This window comes from Ooceraea biroi, chromosome 2 (assembly GCF_003672135.1).
Source record: "Ooceraea biroi isolate clonal line C1 chromosome 2, Obir_v5.4, whole genome shotgun sequence".
Lineage (NCBI taxonomy): Eukaryota > Metazoa > Arthropoda > Insecta > Hymenoptera > Formicidae > Ooceraea > Ooceraea biroi.
The window spans coordinates 10,630,810-10,650,429 of record NC_039507.1 but is presented as its reverse complement, the minus strand read 5'-3'; the positions used below and the strand labels follow the sequence as shown (position 1 = coordinate 10,650,429).

The 19,620-nt window shown below is 33.7% G+C and overlaps 7 protein-coding genes across 9 annotated transcripts; 3 read left to right on the top strand and 4 right to left on the bottom strand.

Annotated features, from left to right (window-relative positions):
- Window positions 1–180: 180 nt before the first annotated feature.
- On the bottom strand, window positions 181–1,987 carry LOC105279161 (NADH dehydrogenase [ubiquinone] iron-sulfur protein 3, mitochondrial). Its single transcript, XM_026975525.1, has 5 exons — window positions 1,828–1,987; window positions 1,673–1,753; window positions 1,201–1,448; window positions 787–1,032; window positions 181–487 (listed from the first exon to the last, which is right to left on the bottom strand). Exons 1-5 carry the CDS (start codon window positions 1,892–1,894, stop codon window positions 335–337), a joined length of 795 nt encoding a protein of 264 aa, XP_026831326.1. The 5' UTR covers window positions 1,895–1,987; the 3' UTR covers window positions 181–334.
- A 224-nt stretch (window positions 1,988–2,211) lies between these two features.
- Window positions 2,212–4,004, bottom strand: LOC105279160 (COMM domain-containing protein 5). The gene is made up of 4 exons (XM_011338744.3): window positions 3,488–4,004; window positions 3,060–3,252; window positions 2,766–2,912; window positions 2,212–2,678 (listed from the first exon to the last, which is right to left on the bottom strand). The coding sequence occupies exons 1-4, from the start codon at window positions 3,585–3,587 to the stop codon at window positions 2,495–2,497; spliced, it is 624 nt and encodes a 207-aa protein (XP_011337046.1). The 5' UTR covers window positions 3,588–4,004; the 3' UTR covers window positions 2,212–2,494.
- Window positions 4,005–4,365: 361 nt separating this feature from the next.
- On the top strand, window positions 4,366–6,490 carry LOC105279159. The gene is made up of 3 exons (XM_011338743.3): window positions 4,366–5,197; window positions 5,320–5,656; window positions 5,726–6,490. Exons 1-3 carry the CDS (start codon window positions 5,034–5,036, stop codon window positions 6,320–6,322), a joined length of 1,098 nt encoding a protein of 365 aa, XP_011337045.2. The 5' UTR covers window positions 4,366–5,033; the 3' UTR covers window positions 6,323–6,490.
- A 553-nt stretch (window positions 6,491–7,043) lies between these two features.
- LOC105279158 (histone RNA hairpin-binding protein) lies at window positions 7,044–8,659 on the bottom strand. 3 transcript variants are annotated; one of them, XM_011338740.3, is made up of 3 exons: window positions 8,523–8,659; window positions 7,422–8,034; window positions 7,044–7,343 (listed from the first exon to the last, which is right to left on the bottom strand). In XM_011338740.3, the coding sequence occupies exons 2-3, from the start codon at window positions 7,979–7,981 to the stop codon at window positions 7,205–7,207; spliced, it is 699 nt and encodes a 232-aa protein (XP_011337042.1). In that variant the 5' UTR covers window positions 7,982–8,034; window positions 8,523–8,659; the 3' UTR covers window positions 7,044–7,204. The 3 variants fall into 3 exon arrangements, with proteins under 3 accessions (XP_011337042.1, XP_011337041.1, XP_011337043.1); XM_011338739.3 differs by lacking the exon at window positions 8,523–8,659 and adding an exon at window positions 8,106–8,336; XM_011338741.2 differs by lacking the exon at window positions 8,523–8,659 and adding an exon at window positions 8,158–8,336.
- Window positions 8,660–8,795: 136 nt separating this feature from the next.
- On the top strand, window positions 8,796–10,869 carry LOC105279157 (crossover junction endonuclease EME1). The gene is made up of 3 exons (XM_011338738.3): window positions 8,796–10,267; window positions 10,343–10,396; window positions 10,679–10,869. The coding sequence occupies exons 1-3, from the start codon at window positions 9,062–9,064 to the stop codon at window positions 10,796–10,798; spliced, it is 1,380 nt and encodes a 459-aa protein (XP_011337040.1). The 5' UTR covers window positions 8,796–9,061; the 3' UTR covers window positions 10,799–10,869.
- A 46-nt stretch (window positions 10,870–10,915) lies between these two features.
- LOC105279155 (KAT8 regulatory NSL complex subunit 3) lies at window positions 10,916–17,234 on the bottom strand. Its single transcript, XM_011338737.3, has 8 exons — window positions 17,051–17,234; window positions 16,472–16,859; window positions 15,719–16,304; window positions 15,367–15,648; window positions 14,602–15,285; window positions 14,063–14,432; window positions 13,778–13,966; window positions 10,916–12,305 (listed from the first exon to the last, which is right to left on the bottom strand). Exons 2-8 carry the CDS (start codon window positions 16,723–16,725, stop codon window positions 11,224–11,226), a joined length of 3,447 nt encoding a protein of 1,148 aa, XP_011337039.1. The 5' UTR covers window positions 16,726–16,859; window positions 17,051–17,234; the 3' UTR covers window positions 10,916–11,223.
- Window positions 17,235–17,437: 203 nt separating this feature from the next.
- Window positions 17,438–19,383, top strand: LOC105279154 (phospholipid phosphatase 5). Its single transcript, XM_011338736.3, has 7 exons — window positions 17,438–17,556; window positions 17,695–17,820; window positions 18,167–18,272; window positions 18,357–18,504; window positions 18,596–18,724; window positions 18,843–19,013; window positions 19,085–19,383. The coding sequence occupies exons 2-7, from the start codon at window positions 17,738–17,740 to the stop codon at window positions 19,249–19,251; spliced, it is 804 nt and encodes a 267-aa protein (XP_011337038.1). The 5' UTR covers window positions 17,438–17,556; window positions 17,695–17,737; the 3' UTR covers window positions 19,252–19,383.
- The last annotated feature ends 237 nt before the right edge of the window (window positions 19,384–19,620 follow it).

The window sequence follows — 19,620 nt, the reverse complement described above, 5'->3', positions numbered from 1 at the left end:
ACTAAATATTTTCATAATTGGTGCAAATTACAATTGGTGAAACGAAATATCTCCTTTCATAAGACATAGAATAAAAATAAAAATCTTCATAAAAAGATCTCGGATTATAATAAGTGAGGACTCTGGATAGAAAACAAATTATATTTTGCAATTATTCTGAAAAGTAAAGAAATAGTTCTATTATTTTATATCATTCTGTATATATTTTCATAACAGAAGTCTGAATTAGTTATTTAGAGATGGTTAACAAGGAAATACAATATAATATAAATTACATTTTACTAGAATATTTTACACTCATTTTCAAGTAGGACTATGATTTAAACAAAAGCAGTTATTTTTCTTTCGAGATAGTTTCAGAAGCTGCTGGAGCATCCCTGAAGTTAGGAAACTGTTCCCACGGAGCGGCTAGTTCGAATTTACGGAACTCTTGTGCCAACTCTAATGGTTCAATCACTACTCTTTTCTGCTCGTCGTCATAGCGTACCTAAAAATAAAAATATTGATGTTTGATATTAATATAATATAATTATTATATTAATATAATTCATTGGTATTAATGAGTACATAAATAATTAGTATATAAAATTTACTATAAAATTTATAACTTTTTAAAGGCCCCGTTATCTTATTTCAGCAAGACTTTTTTTGAAGATTTTAGTCTTGACACGATAATCTTATGAACATTTGTCTAAATAGATACTAAAATAAATAATTTTAATAAAAAGACTTAATACTATCATATCAAAACTAATTACTAATTCGAAATTTTAATTGAATAATCACCTCAACATATCCACTGAGTGGAAAATCTTTTCTCAGTGGATGACCTTCAAAACCATAATCTGTAAGAATCCTGCGAAGGTCGGGATGATTCGAGAAGAATATGCCAAACATATCCCACACTTCTCGCTCATACCAATCAGCAACTTTAAATATGCTGTAGACTGAGTCGACTGGCGTCAACTCGTCGGTATACGTTTTCACTCTGATACGTGAGTTATATCGCAATGACAGCAAATTGTAGACGAGCTGTAACAAACAAATACATGCGTAATAGTTTATTCATAAAATTCATCACACAATATCGATTTATGTCATGTGCACAGTGCAGCATACATGATAAAACTTATTTAAAAAAAAAAGGATAATAGTTATGTGTATTTAAAATTATGTGTTTATACTTGAAAGGAATGTTACCTCAAATCTATACTGTCTACTAGGCACATCTAGTGCAGTAATATCTGTCAGATTGACAAATTGAGTGTTATGATGGTCTTTCAAAAATGTGAGTGTAGGGATAATGCCATCTGGGACAATGAGTAACTCCAACTCATCACCAGCTGTCAGCTGTGTCTTTTGTATATATTTTGGCAGGCAATTTGTAATGTATCGACCAAAACTTATCAAACGATTGACATCGACATGGCTGGGTTTGCGTACTGTAGCTGCAAAAATTCGAGCGAAATAAAATGACGCTGTCAAATGTTTTCCATAAGATTATTATATCAGATTTTTTATATAAGATATGCAATATTTCAGAATCGTTTTGCTTTTTTTTATGAAGAAATGGAGATTGACAATGTCTCCAGATATTATTAATGTATTGTAATATAATATTTAAATAACTTTTGCACATTTTTATAGTTTACAGATAAAAAATACCACGTACGACGTGTTTCAGCTTTTTCAGTTTTCTCGCTGGCTGTTGTGGTATTGCATCTTACCGATGATGGAAATGCAACAGCATAACCTATCAGACAGACGCATACGTTATTATATAATTCGATTATAATACCACCGTTCGTATGAAAAATATTCCATTACACTTTGACGTGGCAACCGGCAAATTTCGCGATAGCCCCCAACAATTTCTCAATATCGATGTCATCATCCCGCCAGATGTTTTTAAGGTACACGTATATAAACCGAGTTAAGAATGGAGCATATCTTACATTCACACTGCATCCATCGTTGTATGGCATGCGCATGCGCAAGAAAGCCGATTGTAGTATTTTTGTGATAAAGGTGAAGAATAACTGATTAATGAATTTTATTTTTATTCTTCTTCTTTATTAATGTTTATAAAATAATTTCTTCTTTGTCAAACGCTCATTAGATTATATAAAAAATCTAATATATATACATAATCAAATGTATATACAATATATTACAATGTTTGATACAAAAAAAGTGTAACAAATACAAATATATTATATTATCAATTATATTGTCTCTGCAGTAATTAGAAATTTTCAAATCCAGTATGCATTAATACATTTATGAAACATAGTTAACATTTAAGTAATCCATTTAAGAAATTTAATAAATTTCTAAGATGATTTGAATCTATGATATATATTACAAAACAACAAAATATATAGAAATTATCATTAAATATCTTCACATATTAAAAAGATTAATGGAAATTGTTACACAGTATATCTTGTGTTATATATCTGTATGTCGATATTATCTTCAGTAATTGTTACTGTTAACTGAATTGGATAGTTTTGTTGATGTTGTGACGCTGTAATGCTTGCAATTCAACGAGAATAGTAGCTATGGCATGCCTTAGCTGGTGAAACTTTGCCAAGGATAATTCAAACGTTACGCGTTCGCCTGTATTATACATCCATTCCATCACGATATTTGGTTCTAAGACTCTATTTAATATGCTGAAATCAGAGAAGGGACACATATACTATATGTATACAAAAAGAGAGATACTTTATAATGAATAAATATTAAAAATTAAAATATACTTGGAAGAGATGGTAATATCCACACGCCATCTGCAGGATATCAATTGTGGATTAAACGTCGTCCTCTGAATTAAGCCTGATAACAGATTTGATCGTTTTGGACCATAAATCACAGAAGATAAATCTTCTATACAATCTGGTGACAATCTGTAATATGCATAAGAAATAATTAAGAATTACAAAAAAAAGTACAATTTTTATTTTGAAAGATTTTCCACATCCTTTTTATAAATATAAATATGAGTGTCCTTTAAGTAAGATGTTCATCATCAGAGAGCAGAAAATATTACTTACTTTAATTCCTCTAAGCATTGCTTGAATTCTAAAGGCTTAATAACGTAGTATTGTGAACGTAAATATATTTGTAAAATTGTGTAAATAGCAGCATAATATTCATCTACATCTTTTTCAGGTATATTATATTTCTTGCTTATTCGTTCCAATATACCTTCTTCAACATATTCAAGTTCTATTGTTTTTACTGCCACTACAAGTTTTTAAGCAATTAATAGATACACACACATACATGACAGCATATTATATTAAATATATCTCAAGTTCATCATATACTTGTGCTAATTTTAATTAACATTTGATCTAATAAATTAATTTCTTTCATTTAATGCAATATATGTATACGTTTAAAATAATAAATTATCTCCACTATGAATTATACTTAATCTGTTTATGTCCAATACACAGAATTAATTTATTACACTCACATTGTATCAATGGACGCACAAATGTTTTCTTTATTTCCGCAAGACACTTTACTTTATCTCCTAAAACGCTCGAAAGTTGCATTTGAAGGTGAGTTGTCATTTTTATTATAGTGACATACAGGTAACCTTGACAGAGAGAGATCAACAATTGTTTCTATCTTAACTCAATTATGATGTTTACAATAGATGTGGCGACCACCTGCCGCTCCTCATCTGAGCTTTTCTCAGTAGAGGGATAAGTTAGCGATTGTTTTTTCTATTGATGGAAACTATATTAATATGAAACGCAAGTGGAGTAGGCGAGCATGTGAACGTTTTAGTTTGGCTTTCTTATATGCTTCTTTTCAGTTTTGACGTCTATACAATTGAATAAAAGTAACAATTTTCACTAATAAAGAACTTGAACTATCGCATAGAGAGGCTCCTAAGTGCCAAATTTAGTTACGGCCAACTAGTGGCACACTGGCACTAGGCAGTCCGGCACTTGTGATGTCTTGATGCAGCTGTCATCATAGCGGAAATTGCACGCGCCGCCATCTACTAAAAAATTCAAAATACTATTTTAAGCACAGTATTTAATAATCTATTTTTACATTTAAGCTGTCTCAAGTGCAGTCTTTAGGTATGCTTTATTAATTTAAATTAATTCTTTTTGAAGAAATTGAGTCCTTATTATAAAAAAAAAATAAACATATCAATCTTGGAAGTATATGTCATCATTTTCTAATATTTTTCTCCATCTATCGAGCAGCTGAATTCCCTCTCGAGAAAAAGGAAAATTAATAAGCTCAATTTTTTCAAAAAAGAGCACCGAAGTAATTTGCGCACCTAAGATGTTCTTAAGATATCTTTTGTGCACGCGCATGCGCATTTGCGTTAAAATGCACGATTGAAAGTGAAAGGTTGATATACGTCTATACCATGATATTGGAAGCAGCATTTGAGCTTCGTTAGCTCAAATATATTAGAGAAGCATACACGGGGTTATTTGATACGAAAATCGCTATTTTTTCAGCTTGTGATCTGTGATCGATTGTTAACTTATATGATTATGATTTTTAGACAACGTTGAATCATTTTAAAGACATTACGCGTGTAATAAAATTATATATCGCAATTATCGTAAATATCGTTATTTTGTTTGCCACTGTTTGTTTTTCGAACTTATCCAAAGCATTAACCAAAGCTTCATTGTAACCTGATATCGTTTGACATCTGTGTTCAACATTCCAATGTGAAGAAAGAACTTTGGTAAAACTTCTGAATCTCTGTCAGAAGGACAGTAAAAAAGTGACTTGCTGAAACGTAATTAAAGTCAAAGGAATTCACGGGATAACGCGGGTTACATCTGGATTCTTGTTTGTAATCTTCAAGTTTCCAACAATCGAGCGATATGTTTAACACGACATGATAGTAGAGATTGCGTGAGAGAATGCTGATGGTCGCATCATACGCAAAGTGTCAAAATATAATTGTGACGTACGCTTTGTTGGGAAAAAGGTGACATTGAGAAAATATCCGCTCGTTTTTGGCAGATATCAGAATTATGGAGATAATGAACATCACAGATAATGAACATCACGAGTCACATGCTGTGCTACCCGTGAATTGTGGCATCTTACAAGTTTCATGTAACTGGCAAGTTGCTAGCAATAAACAACTTTACGATGCTATCATTATTGTACCCCTAAAACATGCACCTAATCATAGGTAAATGAACAAACTAGAACATGTTTCTATTTTTGTCTATAATATGATTTATACATATGAAATTTTTAAAAATACATAAAATAAGAACACACATCATTGAAATAATATTGTTTGTTGTATAGAGTAAGCTATGAAGATGTAGTTTCTACGGATACCTGCATTTCTCTGCAACCAGTTGATCCTGTGGTGTTTAATGCAGAATCTAATATGAATTCTTGTACAAATTCCAATATGGATGGTTCCAATAGGGAACCATGTATGTTGGACATCAAAGTGACAAACTGCCAGAAAATAGCGCGTATTGTCATCGTTTCGGAAGGTAGCGTTCTTGAAATTTTCAAACAATCTGGAGAATATGAAACAACAATATTCACAGACTTTATAGACGAATATGAAGGAACTACTGTTTTCATTGGAGACACCACGATACAACCACCTACGACTGAAGTTAGTGTTAAGGTAAGATGTCCTTATAAATATGTTTCTTATTTGTACAATAGTATAATAATAATAATTTCTTTACAACAGTTTACCAGAACGAGAAATAAAGATGCTAGTATGGGCATATGGATATTTGGTATAAAACTGTTTCTGACGGAGGCCATAAAAGAGGCAAAGTCAGGTGCCTTTAATTATGATATTGTTCAAACGTTTCTCAGCAATGCCAACGGCAAACCACATAAAATGGCTGATATGGCAAGGAGAGTATTTGAATATTATGATAAACAAGAAACTACGAACAAGGAACAATCTTGCCAGAAAAGTCTGGAAAGTTTTGCTGCAGATTTAGAATATCTGGCAGGTAACAATAAAATTGGAAAAAGAGCTAATGAAAAGGATTGCTTGAATTACGGAAATAATTATAAAAAGCCAAATTCTCTTGAATCTCAAAATGGGATCGTAAAGAAAGAGAGCGAAAACTGTGAAAGTCTAAACTATAAGGAGGATAGTAAGGAATCCAATATTGATATCAGAACGTACATTGACAACAAATTTTATGACATGGAGAAAAGATTGATGAAAAGGATAAACGAAATGGAAGCTAATACCAATCAGAAACTGGATACCATCTTGAGTAAACTTGAAACACAGCTAAGTTTAAAATATAAAAATGTTTCTGATTAAACTTTTATGTTAAATGGATGAGACACAACACACAGAATAACAGAATTATGATATAAAAGCAATATGTATCTATTGATTATTTAGTAAGATTTGCAATATGTTATATATGACAAGTCGTCTTATTGTGAATATATTGATTTATTTAATGAAAAAATACAGCAATTTTAAGAAGATATAAAGTTCCTTTTTTATTTTTGTATATTTTTTTATTAGATTACAATTACTCAAGTATATGGACATTCATACATTTTATTTTTATTACCATATTACCTTTAAATCTTGTATCGAAAACATTGCACAACTTCACAAGTTTACATTCGAATATTTTTAACTTGTATATTATCAATTCAATTTGCCTGAAAATATCGGGTTAGCCAAAACAATGTGTTTGATTTTCAATAGTCATGATGATGCCACATGTAATACAGGCAACGATGTTGATAACATCATAGAAAGTGTCTAATCGTAAATAATGACAGTGGTTACTTGATTGATGAATAGTTTGCTTTTATTGAATGCAGTAAAATTTGACGCAAAAATCGAACTTTTTGACTGACCCAATATTTACATGATGATAATAATCTGCATAAAATATTGCTTCAAAAAAAAAATATATATATATATATGTGATATTATGTAAAACTGATGCGTTATGAGCAAAGTTGTTTTGAATAATTATAAAATAATGTAGGTAAACAAAAATCTAAAACGTGAGACGATTATTTTGAAATCATTATTTCTACATTTAATTTATTTCAGCTTTAAATTATTATAGACATTGTTGAAGTAGTACGTAACAAATAAGAAAGTATAGTACGAAAACATATGCAATAACTATATATAAATTAAGAAAAATTAGCAGTATTTCAATGAAACAGCCTCTTAATCTGTTTGGTCCTCCTTGGGAGGATCCCAAGAATGCAGTTGTTTCCGCCACAATCGTACCATGCCGTCCCAGCCTCTTCTGCTGTATTTTATATATTTTGGAGGTGTCCTTGGATGTTCTCGTGTACGTTTCTCTCTGAAATAAAAGTAAAGATAAATAAATCAATGGTATTCAGCTTAAAGACGAGCAATCTACAGAATCCTGAATACTTACTTAGGCACCAACTCGATATATCTGTCATATCCAATAGTATTCTTTCCGTAATCTATTTCTTTCTGCCTACGTGCCAATACAACTGGGTCTGTTTCATACTCTATATGCTTTTTACCGTTATCTGAAGAGTTTGTGGAGTTAGAGCTGGAGTCAGTGGAGTAACTTCTGCAACGAGAAATCTTGAAATCATCGTTGTGATCCTCACTGTTCTGCCTCGTTCGCTTACGCCATGTATGTGATTCTTCTGGCTTGTTTTTTACATTGTCTCTATACTCTATACGCATAATGTTACTTGTATTCTCGTGCTCTGTATCATTATCTTCTGTCCAATCAACATTGTCACTTTCTGCTTTTGAATTTTCATTATTCATAGGAGCCTCAGTTTCATTTTTTTCGGCTTCACACAAAGCGGTATTTCCCAAATTACTTTCTCTTTCCGCATCATTTTGTTTTAATGCGGTTTCTTTGCTGCTCATACATATCACTTCATCGAACAACTCATCATCATCGTCCTCAATTTTTATTTCTATCGACGAGTCTTTTGAAGAGGAAGTATCCATTTTAGTTAAATGATATGTTTCGATTCGATGCAAGAAAACTAATGAGGAATTACCTAAAAATATAAAGGTAATATTTAACACGTATGTTTATCTACGTACTACAATTGCCACAAGTATAACCTACACAACTATATTAATTCTATTTTATCCTGATGCAGCATGAAATTTCTATTTACACAGCTCTTAGTTCTATGCACGTGTTCGCGTATTAGTCGCCTTTATCATCAATGTTACACATAAATAGAACTAAAGAAAAATCTTTTTGAGCGGGAAAGATATTTGGCCAAAATTTACTTGATTACCGCTCGCTGTTCACTGTGCGCGCCTTTTTCACTACTTTGATAATTCGCGTTATGTCGATACCTTGAGTTTCGATAGTCGCTACAATCGCAAAGCTGTTTTTCTTCGATAAATTTTGAACACGTCACTTTACACGATTTCATTGATCAATATTATTGAAATAAGAGACCGGGCCGTTTAAGAGACTTTATGTTAAGAGGTATTTGTTACTTATAATTGCGACTTTCGAAAATGCGCTTACTCTAAACTCTTATAGATGCATTGCTTTTCGAACAAAGTAACGATCGAATGTTTAGGACTGCAGTCAAATTTCGCACGTGATACGGAGAATCATATATGTAACAATAATATATTGCTAACAAAGCTTAACGCTCTCAAAAGCGTCACAATGCAGACGTAAATCGATCTCTCACTTTCACAATTTCTGTACTGTGATATAAATGCGCATGCGCGCTCATGCATATATATATATATATAGGCGCGTACATTAATTCGGTGCTCTTTTTCAAAAACTTAAGCCTTTACAAAAAATTAATAAACATGTCAATCTTTAAAATATTTGCCACTCTTCGGGAAAAGCACCGAATAAAAAAAAGATGGAAAGTATTTTGAAGGATTTGTAGCTCTAAGTGGACTGCAGTCTTTATGATAGAAACTGAGGTTAGCACGTGTACCGCTAGTCGCTACCGCAGTATACACTATACCGCTTGATCATTGATGTGTGGCGAGTGTTTTGACAGCGTCATTTAATTTGAACGTTTAATCGAAATTCCTTCGCGAATGTCGGACGTCGTTGTACTGAGCGATTCGGACGAATCCGTCTTCGTCTTGCCTGTCGACAAACGCAACGAAAATGGATCAGAGATTGAAAGGACATATGACTCTGACACTGCCATTGACTTCAATTTTCCAGAGGTGCCGTTTTGTTATGATGCCGCGGAAGACTTGCCATCGCAAAATAAAGAAAATTTTTCTACTTTAAACGACGATAATGGTTTCATGTTCAACGCTCATCGATCATCGCACACCATGTCCAATTCTTGCGAATCGGAAGAGGATCAAGTTAAAAAGAGCTCTCAGACTCGAATGGTATCTAAAAGGGATAAGGCAACGTTGAAGAAAGAACGCCAGCAAGCTCTGGCGCGAGGTAAGGCGTTAAAAGCAATAGCGCTGAAAAGATCTAAAGACATGAAGCCTGGGGAATGTCTCAAGTTCATAGAAGTTAATCTTGACCAAGGTATCGATGCGTTCACTTTTCAAGAAGAAGTAAAAAATACATTACGAAACGCTAATATCAAGTTTAACATGACCGAAGAATTGATTCCGAATAGCATTACGTGGCAAAGGAACATAGAGGAGAACTATATTGGCGAAGACAATGAGATATGCACAAAGAAAAATGTACAAATGCAGGAATACGTTATTGTGGTTTGGAGCATTCATGAGGCAGTGACACATGTAGCAGAAAATACTTTCTGCTCATCTATCTCAAACATGAAGGCTCTGATGTCAAACTACAAAATAGTTCTGGTTATCTTTGGCATGGAGGAGTATTTTGCGTATCTGAAGAAACGGAAATCGAATAAAAGTCCAGGAAGTAAAGGAACGAGATGTAAAGGTAATCAGCAGTTCGACACTTTCCCGATTATATCAAAGCAGCAGCTCGATACGTGTCTAACCAAAGTTCAGATAGTAGCCCAGTGCAGCAACAGATTGATCGAGAACGCACAGGATTTAAGTTTAATGATATATCAATATACAAAGTCCATTTCGGAGATACCATATAAATTACAGAAGAGCGAAAATCAGAAAGATAAATTTGACTGGTACATTATGGGAGACAATAAGAACACTGTGTGTGTTGACAAGGATGGAAATGGATTGAAAAGGTTGTGGCAGCAGCAGTTGTGCCAGTTTAACTTGAGCAGTTTGGAAACGGCAGAAGCAATATGTACAGTTTATTCTAGTCCAGCACAGCTTATTGATGTATGTGTGACGGAGAATTGTTAAGACAACATGTACTTTGTTTGTGATAATGAGAAGTAATATTCTTTTTTCTAGGCTTACAAAAGTTGTACACCTGACAAAGGCATGAATCTATTGAAAGATATACCAGTAAGTAATAACTATTACACAGCTACTTTAATACTATGGTTTTTACAGCTCAGCTAATTAATATAATAATGATATAATAAATAGTAAAATTATTAAATATTAATATTAGATATGTTATTATATACAATTTCTCATTTTATTAACTATTCTCAAAGGTCGATATTTTTATATAAATTGTAACATGTTTTACATAACTTTTTGTGTGCAAATTTTAATTGCACTTTAACCTATTATTTAATAATGTTCTATCGACAAATATGGAAAAATTGTGCTATTTAACAGATTAGGAGAGCAGCCGGCCCTCTCACGGCTGTACGTAAAGTCGGTCCGGAACTGAGCAAAAAGATATATACGATGTTTACATCGCAAAACGGGGACACTCTACTAGGAACTGAGGAATGAATAATTGTCTCCCCTATATGGAAGAAAATTTATTAGGCATTTGAATAAATAAATAATAAATATTTTTGGTACATATACGCGTTCTTTTCTTGCTTGCATGTACACGTAATGCATGAATTTCGAGATAAATTGCAGTTTTATTATAATAAAATTAACAAAATACATATTAATTATCACTATTAAAGCTCAGAAACCAGTATGTCATGTTAACATGTATATAATAATTAACGCATCAATATATTAGTTACAATAATACAGTAATATGTAATAATATAAATAATACATTACATACTTGTGTCAAAAATTATAACTAATATAATATAATAAAAGATATTGACACTTTGAAATAATATATTTCGCAGGTGTCTCGTCGCATAATACGCTATCGGCACGTCATGAATTTTTATAAAGGAATCATGTGTATTCTACATTTGCATTTCATTGGTAATGTCGAAAGTAGACAAATCTGCGTCCTCTTTGTTGTTTAAATTCGTCTCGCTCAAAATATTGGAGTGATTGTCAAGAGTCGCAAGTGCGGGTACGTATTTGCTACGCTCAATGATATTTGTCTTAATAGCGTCCTCGATCTCAAGTGCGTTATCCGTAAAGGAATTCTCGTAATTGGTCGATATTTTGCAAGACTGCGTCTGCACGTACCTGTCTTCGTCTTTTTCAAAAGTCAAGATTTTGGGTGCGTCCGCCAAGGTCCTCGCTGCAATTATCTGCTCGTTCCTTTCGACGTTACGTGGAGTCGGTTGTGCCTTCCTTTTTGCCAATATGATTTTGGTGTACTTTACAGCAGGTTGCACTGGCCGATTGTCCATTGGCACTCGGACTCTGGTCTTTGCTTGCACATTGCTGTTCTGCGATTGCACTACTAGCCGATTTAGATTCTGTATAGGTATATTGGGACATATGACGGCTTGACTAGAAGCTGCTCCAGATTTACTCGATGTTTGTTGCAACTTGTTATCTTGTTTGTTACTTATAAGAACTATCTTAGTAGTATTGTTTAGCTTGGGTCTTTCCTGAGGCTCCTTGGTTGGCATCGCTTGAGTTACAACTGGTATCTTATCAATGCTGCTTAAGTTGTCGTCGTCTTTGGCAAATATTATCGGTATGTCTAGTATATTCCCTAGATCATCATCCAGATCATTTACGACATTCTTTCTCTGGATGTTCTGTGACTTTGCCTTTTGGAGTCTCTGCAGATTGTTGGCATTGAGCGTGATTTTCGGCATTGCCTTCATTGACTTTTGAGAGATCTTCAGCTTGTTGGATAACGGCAATATGTTTCCGGGATTTTGGCTATTAAGCGGAACTATCACTGACGAAGGCGCGCTTCTGTTGTGAAGAGAATTTTCAACAATAACTATGTTACTGCATGACGTATCATGATGGGAGTTATCGATTGCTGCATTATCAGATGCAGTTCCTTGTCGTGAATGCGCCGACTTGGATATGTCCAATAAGTGAGAGCTGCTGCTTACTCCTATCTCCTCCATTGCTATAAAATATAGGTATATTTGTCTTAAATTTCTTGGAAAGATATACGTATGCTTATTGCAAATATTATAAACATGCAATAATATTTCAAATATAATCTCAACTACACATCAACATCCTGTATAATATACACATTTATATATGATTATAAAATAATTCTGTTTTTCATATCTGATTTTAGGATTTTAATTATCTAATATATTTATTTTAACTGCATTTAATATTTTAGTGTTAAAAATAGTTTATTAATTCAGTAAATAATTAAAAACATTTTAATTGTTGATATTGAGAATGACAAAGAAATTTAAATTACCTTATTGAATTATGTAAATATCAAACGAACTTCCTCATATCGAGTATTCTTAGAAGTAAAAAATCTATTGCTATAATAATAAGTGTTTATTATTGCCCACAAAATACCTGATGGAAATAGATGCTAATTAAATGTCCTCTAAACAATTACCTGCTCGCATTAGAAACTTATTAATTTTTTATTTTATTCAATGGATGGGATTAAGGTTGTGGGAATTAAACAAATTCGAATTATGTCACAAAAAATATTTATTGAATACAAAATAAAAAGCAACCTGATATTATGTACAATATTCCTTTTCAATATGTACTTAAAATGCCTATGCATGACGCTCATCCATAAGCGTTATTAACGTATAAGGACATGACATAATATATGCCTATACAAATATCTAATATACATGTATGTCTAATATAAATTATAAATTTATGTATTTGTGTATTTTTTTATGTAATTTTAGATTCATTATGTACATTCTCACATTGGTGAAAGAAATAGGCTTCGCTTGGACAGAGATAAAATTTTTCACCTATATTCTTTTTATATGTATATTTGCATTATTTTATCAAAAGAGATTACAACGTGTAATGAATGTGTGTAATGAAATTGAAAACTATAGAAGCGCATGTTCCTTTTAGATTACTTTGTTGTTGATATTGTTATAGACTGTGTTGTTGTTACTATTGCGAATAAAATTAAAGGAAATATGCGTATAAGAGAAGAGAAAGAGCTGACAAATTAAAATAAATCTACTATCAAATTAATGTTAAGCAGTCTAAGCAGTTAAGGAGAAGGATAATTTGGTTTTAAAGAGAGAAAATTCACAATAAATTTGAGTTTAATAGAAATTCATATATTAATAGTCTGTACTATAAGTTAGAAATTTTTACTGTTATGCGATGTATTTCTCTTATTGAAATACATACAGGAATTAATCAATGTTTCAGAAAAAAATGTATATAAATAAATAATATAATTTTACATCCACATTATATAATGGTATATGTATATATTTTAACAGTAGAAAAGCCTACTACAGTAGTAATATATGTGTACGTTTGACTTTTACGTAGTCTCATATAGATGATCAACCAAATAACAACTAACTACGTTTCAGGAAGGTAAATTGTTTAATAATTGATTAGATATTAGCAATTTACCTTTTGAAGTAGTTGATGTTGATGGTGTTACATTACTCGCAGGCGCATTGCCGGTCGTTAATAGGATACTGGAGCTGGATGATACACGGGCAGGGGACACACCGCTTGCGAGCGAGATCGAGTTCTTTCCATTCTGTAATAGATTCGACAATGTGCCACTTGTCGCGACAGGCCTACTGCTGCTCCCTCCTATTTAATTTGAAAGAAAGAATATAAAATTGTCGAAATTTCTACTGACAACTGATACCGATGTTAATAGCTATAGGCGTAAAATAAATGTCTTACCTCCGGGAGTCGTGGTGACTCTTATTTGATTTCCACCCTCGGTGAAAACATTTACTAATTTCGCATCTCCGTTTTTATCAGGCACGTTGACCTGCGTGTGTCTATAATTACTCGGGATTATGTTCGAATAAGACTTATTGGAAGATACGATCGTTTTCATCTTCGAAACGTTCTGCAGTGGCACGCTTGTCGAGACGATCTTCGGTATCTTGACGGGCATGATCGATGATTTGGACGTGTTGGATGTCTTGGAGGATGTGTTGATGGATTGATTTACGGTGGTAGGTGCTAAACGTATTGGTCCTATCGGCGCCAGACTCGCCAATGTACCGATGTTGAGTGTTATACCGTTATCCGCATTAATATTTGTCTGCAATAAAATTTATGTTCTTCATCAGTTTCATCACGTGTCGCAATATTATACGTACACGTATATTTTCCAAAGTTGTACATTAATAACTCACTCAAATTATAGTTATAAATATTTCATCGATTGCATTATAGATAGGTATGGTAATATAATTATATTTCATTATTACCTGTCCAGAAAGTCTAGAGGTCTTTAGGTGCTCCGTGAATTGACTTTTCTGGTTGTTCGATTGTCGTTTCCGTTTCAAAGTGGGTGTGTGATTCGTGTGTTGTCCGCTTACTTGCACTAGGCTCGATTGGGTGCTGAATGTACCGATTTTGGGAGAGGAGGTCGATGTCGCGTTTGCCCCAACTGACAGTGCACCAGAGGATACTGGTGTGTTCGGTCGGGATTTCTTCGTGACTGGCGAATTGGGCTCACTCTCTACAGAACTGCTGGTCGAATTTCTTCGTTTGTGAAGTTCCTTTTTACTCTTGTCAGAATTAGCCATCGTTGGTCTCAACGGTAACGGATGTGGTTGCAACAGAATGCTACCAACAAAGTCACCAATCTCATCCAATATACATCTATCCACCATACTCTGCGTGATGCCCTCGAGCACCTTTTTCGATGTGGATATCCTGAGGTAATCGTCGGCCGTGCCCACAACCACCAGACTCGTCTCGACCAGCATCTTTTCGCGAAGCTCCTCTAAATCATCGGGCCTAACAAGAGTAGCGTTCTGCCCGATAATAAACATGACAGGGCAACGAATGTCCATTAATGTATCGTCCGGTGTACCCCGTTTTCCTTCGACCGTTGCGAAAGGAAATCCAATGCAAATGACGGCAGTTACGTGTTCCATCTGTGCCACCTGCGTAGCGTAATAAGTAAACAAGAGTTAACAATGGGATGAGATGGGAGGAATAAAAAGATATGAGGAAAAGAAGATTACCTGACAAGCAAGCGCTGCGCCGGTGTTAAAACCTACAAGAATGATTGGCCTACCGGGACAATCGCTCCTGACGTCTTGTATCTTGGCTCTCGTAGCTTGAACCAGTTGATCCATGCACACCATCATGGTCATCCTGTTAGCTGCCAAACCCAAATGCGTGTGTACAGTGGCGACCATTCCTAACGATCCCAACTGAGTGATCCACTTATGGTGACGCGAAGAAACGGTTGAGCTGACGCCGGATGACACTACTACTAAGATCGGATTTCCGGGCAACTTCTTCTGCAATCGATTACATTAGTCCTTGTTCTAACACTGTAATCCCTATTAATGATCAAGTTACGATATTTACGACTCTATTCCCGTTTAAACTCGGCGCGACCGGATCCCAAGATCGTTTCAAGAGTGATCCGAGTGTTTCCCATGTTATGGAACCCCCCTTAGCGCTGATATTTGGCTGTATAGCGATCATTTTGTCAATCAGCTGTGGGATTTTTAGTCTCAAAGCTTGTAAAATATCTAGATAAATGGCCAGGTATTCCTGAGGAAGATGTTCAAACAATAAATTGTGCAACCATTGAGTCAGTCTCCAATCCCATCCTGTTGATGCTAATGTTTCTCGAAATCGTCTCGCCGCGATATCGACAAATGTTCTTCGAAAGATTGGTTCCGTTACACTTTTAGCCTTCGCTAATCTCGCAAGCCTCTCCGAGTTTAGTATCCGCGTCACTTTGGTGAATATTCGATTCTGAACTGGAGAAAATAAAGTTTTATCCATCTTCTCCTCCCAATCCTCTTCTTCTTCGGGTCGCGCGAAACTTGCTAAACGTTGAAATTCGTCCATTAATTGTCGAGTCCTATTTAAATCGAAAGGTGGTGATGATGGTTCACCGTCAACATCTTCCACTTCGATCTCTTCATTCTTCCTACGTTTATCACTATAATGTAAAAAATAACATTGTAAAACAGTTTTATTGTTTTACTTAATTTGTATCTAGATTTTTATCATATCACTTTTTCAAACAAAGATTTAACTGACTAAGGTAGGTATAATGTTAATTTTAACTCAAGTCAGATATAATGAAGCTTATATTAATGAGCTTGCCTTGTTGCAATGTTCTTTGAGAAAAATAGTTTCTTTACTGGCTTCACATAAATGTTCTCTGGTTTCCAATTCCATGGTCGAGCGTAACAATGATCTTTGGCTATTATATCAATATCGACTTCATAATTGCCAGAGAGTTGTTGTAAGTAAACTGTCAGTCTATTTGAGTTGTCATCGACTATATCAGTGGTTGGACTTGGTAGCCCAGAACTGCTCACAGAGGTAGATGGTGTCGCAGACACAGAGGTTAACATTATACTTTCTTATTTCCACAATTGAATTTGCTAGTCACTGAGATAAATATCTGCGCAGTTGATATTTCTGCGTTTTATCCAGATGTTGCAATGTATATATTGCAAAACACTTTCACAACAGGGAATAATATTTCCTGGAATGAACATTACATAATCATATAGACATATATCGTGGCAAGAATTCACAAGATGATATAATCTTATGCCTTGGATTCATGCAATATGAGTAATTATATTAATTTTAATGCGTTATTAAGGTATTTATAGCCTGCAAATTAAAAATCAGATCGCAATAAAGGATATCAAAATTAACCTATATACTAACCTATATTTCTTTCTTTCACATCACACGACGAGAGTTTCTTAATTTATCACGCTATAATAACGTGATATTATTTACTCAAGTTCAAGAATAATGCAGCAAGTATGTACTTATTTCGCGTCAATCGAAGGATGTCTTGACTGTGAACACTATGAACGTAGTTCGTAATCTATCAGAGACATTTTATACATGGCTATTGATTGGCCATCTAGTGCATTTAGTTATTATTCCCTAGCGTTGCTGTGTGGCTCTAGTTATACCGTCTTTGGCTAAAAAAAGTGAGTAGCAGAGTAGCACGACTCAACGGCAGATTAGACATTGCAATATTTTTGTAATACGACTAATACGAATCATTGACGAATAAAGTTTTTATTTTTAAACTGTTTAGATAGCGCTGAGAAAGAGAGAATAAAAGAAAGTACATACACAAAAAAAGACGTTCGATTAGATTACCGAGGAACCGCCTTATTTGGTATATGCGCATTCTGTTTTAAGCAACACAAAATCCGGTGAGCTGCATTACTGCACTTGATTCAATTGTATTTATATACTGTACATACGTGCCAATCGGTGACGCGAGGCACATTATTAGTGTTATTACATGATGAATTTTTTAAGTTTAACATTTTTATGCCTTTTTTATATAGATCGGCGCGATCTGATTTTAGTTTAAATGCATAATATATTGAGATGACTAACATACGCGGACTTCAGGTTTCGGTGGGCTTTTGGTTTGACGTTCTGCTACGTGTCTTTCTGGCCGTGCTATTCGTGTAAGTTGACATTTAATAGATGTGAATAAAAACAATATGTTACGATAAGTGCCCTATGTTATTAAATGATATTCATCAGAATAAGAGATCCATTATTGTGTAATAACAGTAATAGCAATCCCATTTGTATTATTATACATTATTTAAAACAGATACTTATAAATTTCTATCAGTAATTATACTAACAGAATAGACAGAGTATAGTTGGCACGGTATACTGCATGTTTGAAGGATAAAAGATTTACATATTTATTTTTAAATACTATCTGAAATTGTCAATAAGTTTTTTTATCATAAGAATATTTTATTTGTCAAATTAAATGAATACTTTTTGATATCTGTTTAGGGAGCTAGAGAGTGCAGAACCATTTACAAGGAAAATTCACGAAAATGAGTTGTGGTTGTACAGAAATCCAAGAACAGATTCTTTCGTTCCAACTACAGTATTATGGGTATTTGCGCAGTGTGTCATAAATTTTGATAATATATCGAATATACTTTAAAGACAGTGGATGCTTAATGAAATATCTTTTCAGCCACTTGTATTTATGTTACCAGTAGCTGTTATCTGTTTCTTTTTCATAATATATAAAGACAAAGTTGATCTTCAACAGTCAGTATTATCTGTGACGTTAGCCTTAGGACTTAATGGTCTTATTACAGATATATTGAAACTTATAGTAGGTATGTAATTAAAGTATTGAGGTAACATAAATCCGTATTGTATGATTTAACTTGTGTATGATTTCATTTTATCCGCATAATTTATCTGTAGGTCGTCCAAGACCAGATTTCTTCTGGCGGTGTTTTCCAGATGGACAAATGAATTCAGCATTTAAGTGCACTGGAGATCCGATTGCTATCAGAGACGGAAGGAAGTCATTCCCAAGCGGACATTCCTCGTGTACGTAAACGTTACATTAACGGACACATCTTTAAAGACATAGATTTGTTTGTGCATTAATATTTTTAACAAGCATTCATGGCGAAGTGATGTTTTTATAAGTAATTTTTCTTTCCAGTTGCGTTCGCCAGTTTTGGTTTTATTGCCTTGTACTTAGCTGGAAAGTTACACACATTCAGCTTGGCAGGAAAAGGACAATCGTGGAGATTGTGCACGTTCTTTTTACCACTCTGTATTGCTCTTACCATTGCGTTAAGCAGAACCTGTGATTATCACCACCATTGGCAGGGTAAGCGTTCTTCTTTAATGAAGTAATGGATCCCATTTACGATCTTACCAAATATGCATAATCTGTTTCAGACGTGTTGGTAGGGTCAGTGATAGGATACTGCTTAACGTACATCTGCTACAGACACTATTATCCTCCGTTAGATTCGCCCTATTGCGACAAACCGTACGCCGCACTCACGTTACAAATTCAAACAGACTCCAAGTCCAACAAGAGCGAGCAAATCAAGTGGATATAACGGAAAAAATACGTCTGTACGCGTTGCACATAATATCGTAAACAGTATTTAATATTTTTGTTAATATTTTGGAGATTTGTATTTTGTGTATTGTTACCTGAATAAATACAATTTTGATTGGAGACAGATATACACAATGTGGTCTATCAATTATGAGATTGATTGTTTATATATATTTTTTTTAATTATAAATATATACAATATCAAGAGTTTATATGGCCAGAATACTTGTAGATCATATTTATTATTGAAAGTAATTGTAAATATGTTCAAAAATATTAAATATTAGAAGAATCTTTTATAGATAAAATACATGGAAATATAAAACACGCAACAAGGACAACAAAGATAATTAAAAATTAAAAATAC

Coding starts and splice junctions, on each gene's coding strand:
- LOC105279155 (XM_011338737.3), bottom strand. CDS start 16,725: ATGTTAACCTCTGTGTCTGCGACACCATCTACCTCTGTGAGCAGTTCT. Junction 13,967..14,062: donor AGTCACCACGACTCCCGGAG/GTAAGACATTTA, acceptor CAAATTAAATAG/GAGGGAGCAGCAGTAGGCCT. Junction 12,306..13,777: donor AACATCAACTACTTCAAAAG/GTAAATTGCTAA, acceptor TATATTTTATAG/CAATGGAGGAGATAGGAGTA.
- LOC105279157 (XM_011338738.3), top strand. CDS start 9,062: ATGTCGGACGTCGTTGTACTGAGCGATTCGGACGAATCCGTCTTCGTC. Junction 10,268..10,342: donor GTCCAGCACAGCTTATTGAT/GTATGTGTGACG, acceptor TCTTTTTTCTAG/GCTTACAAAAGTTGTACACC. Junction 10,397..10,678: donor ATCTATTGAAAGATATACCA/GTAAGTAATAAC, acceptor GCTATTTAACAG/ATTAGGAGAGCAGCCGGCCC.
- LOC105279154 (XM_011338736.3), top strand. CDS start 17,738: ATGACTAACATACGCGGACTTCAGGTTTCGGTGGGCTTTTGGTTTGAC. Junction 18,273..18,356: donor TTCCAACTACAGTATTATGG/GTATTTGCGCAG, acceptor ATATCTTTTCAG/CCACTTGTATTTATGTTACC. Junction 19,014..19,084: donor TTATCACCACCATTGGCAGG/GTAAGCGTTCTT, acceptor AATCTGTTTCAG/ACGTGTTGGTAGGGTCAGTG.
- LOC105279158 (XM_011338740.3), bottom strand. CDS start 7,981: ATGGATACTTCCTCTTCAAAAGACTCGTCGATAGAAATAAAAATTGAG. Junction 7,344..7,421: donor TATATCGAGTTGGTGCCTAA/GTAAGTATTCAG, acceptor CTTTTATTTCAG/AGAGAAACGTACACGAGAAC.
- LOC105279161 (XM_026975525.1), bottom strand. CDS start 1,894: ATGATGACATCGATATTGAGAAATTGTTGGGGGCTATCGCGAAATTTG. Junction 1,754..1,827: donor GCCGGTTGCCACGTCAAAGT/GTAATGGAATAT, acceptor TCTGTCTGATAG/GTTATGCTGTTGCATTTCCA. Junction 1,449..1,672: donor TGAAAAAGCTGAAACACGTC/GTACGTGGTATT, acceptor GAATTTTTGCAG/CTACAGTACGCAAACCCAGC.
- LOC105279159 (XM_011338743.3), top strand. CDS start 5,034: ATGGAGATAATGAACATCACAGATAATGAACATCACGAGTCACATGCT. Junction 5,198..5,319: donor AAACATGCACCTAATCATAG/GTAAATGAACAA, acceptor TTTGTTGTATAG/AGTAAGCTATGAAGATGTAG. Junction 5,657..5,725: donor CGACTGAAGTTAGTGTTAAG/GTAAGATGTCCT, acceptor TCTTTACAACAG/TTTACCAGAACGAGAAATAA.
- LOC105279160 (XM_011338744.3), bottom strand. CDS start 3,587: ATGACAACTCACCTTCAAATGCAACTTTCGAGCGTTTTAGGAGATAAA. Junction 3,253..3,487: donor TGTGCGTCCATTGATACAAT/GTGAGTGTAATA, acceptor AAAAACTTGTAG/TGGCAGTAAAAACAATAGAA. Junction 2,913..3,059: donor CAATGCTTAGAGGAATTAAA/GTAAGTAATATT, acceptor TGCATATTACAG/ATTGTCACCAGATTGTATAG.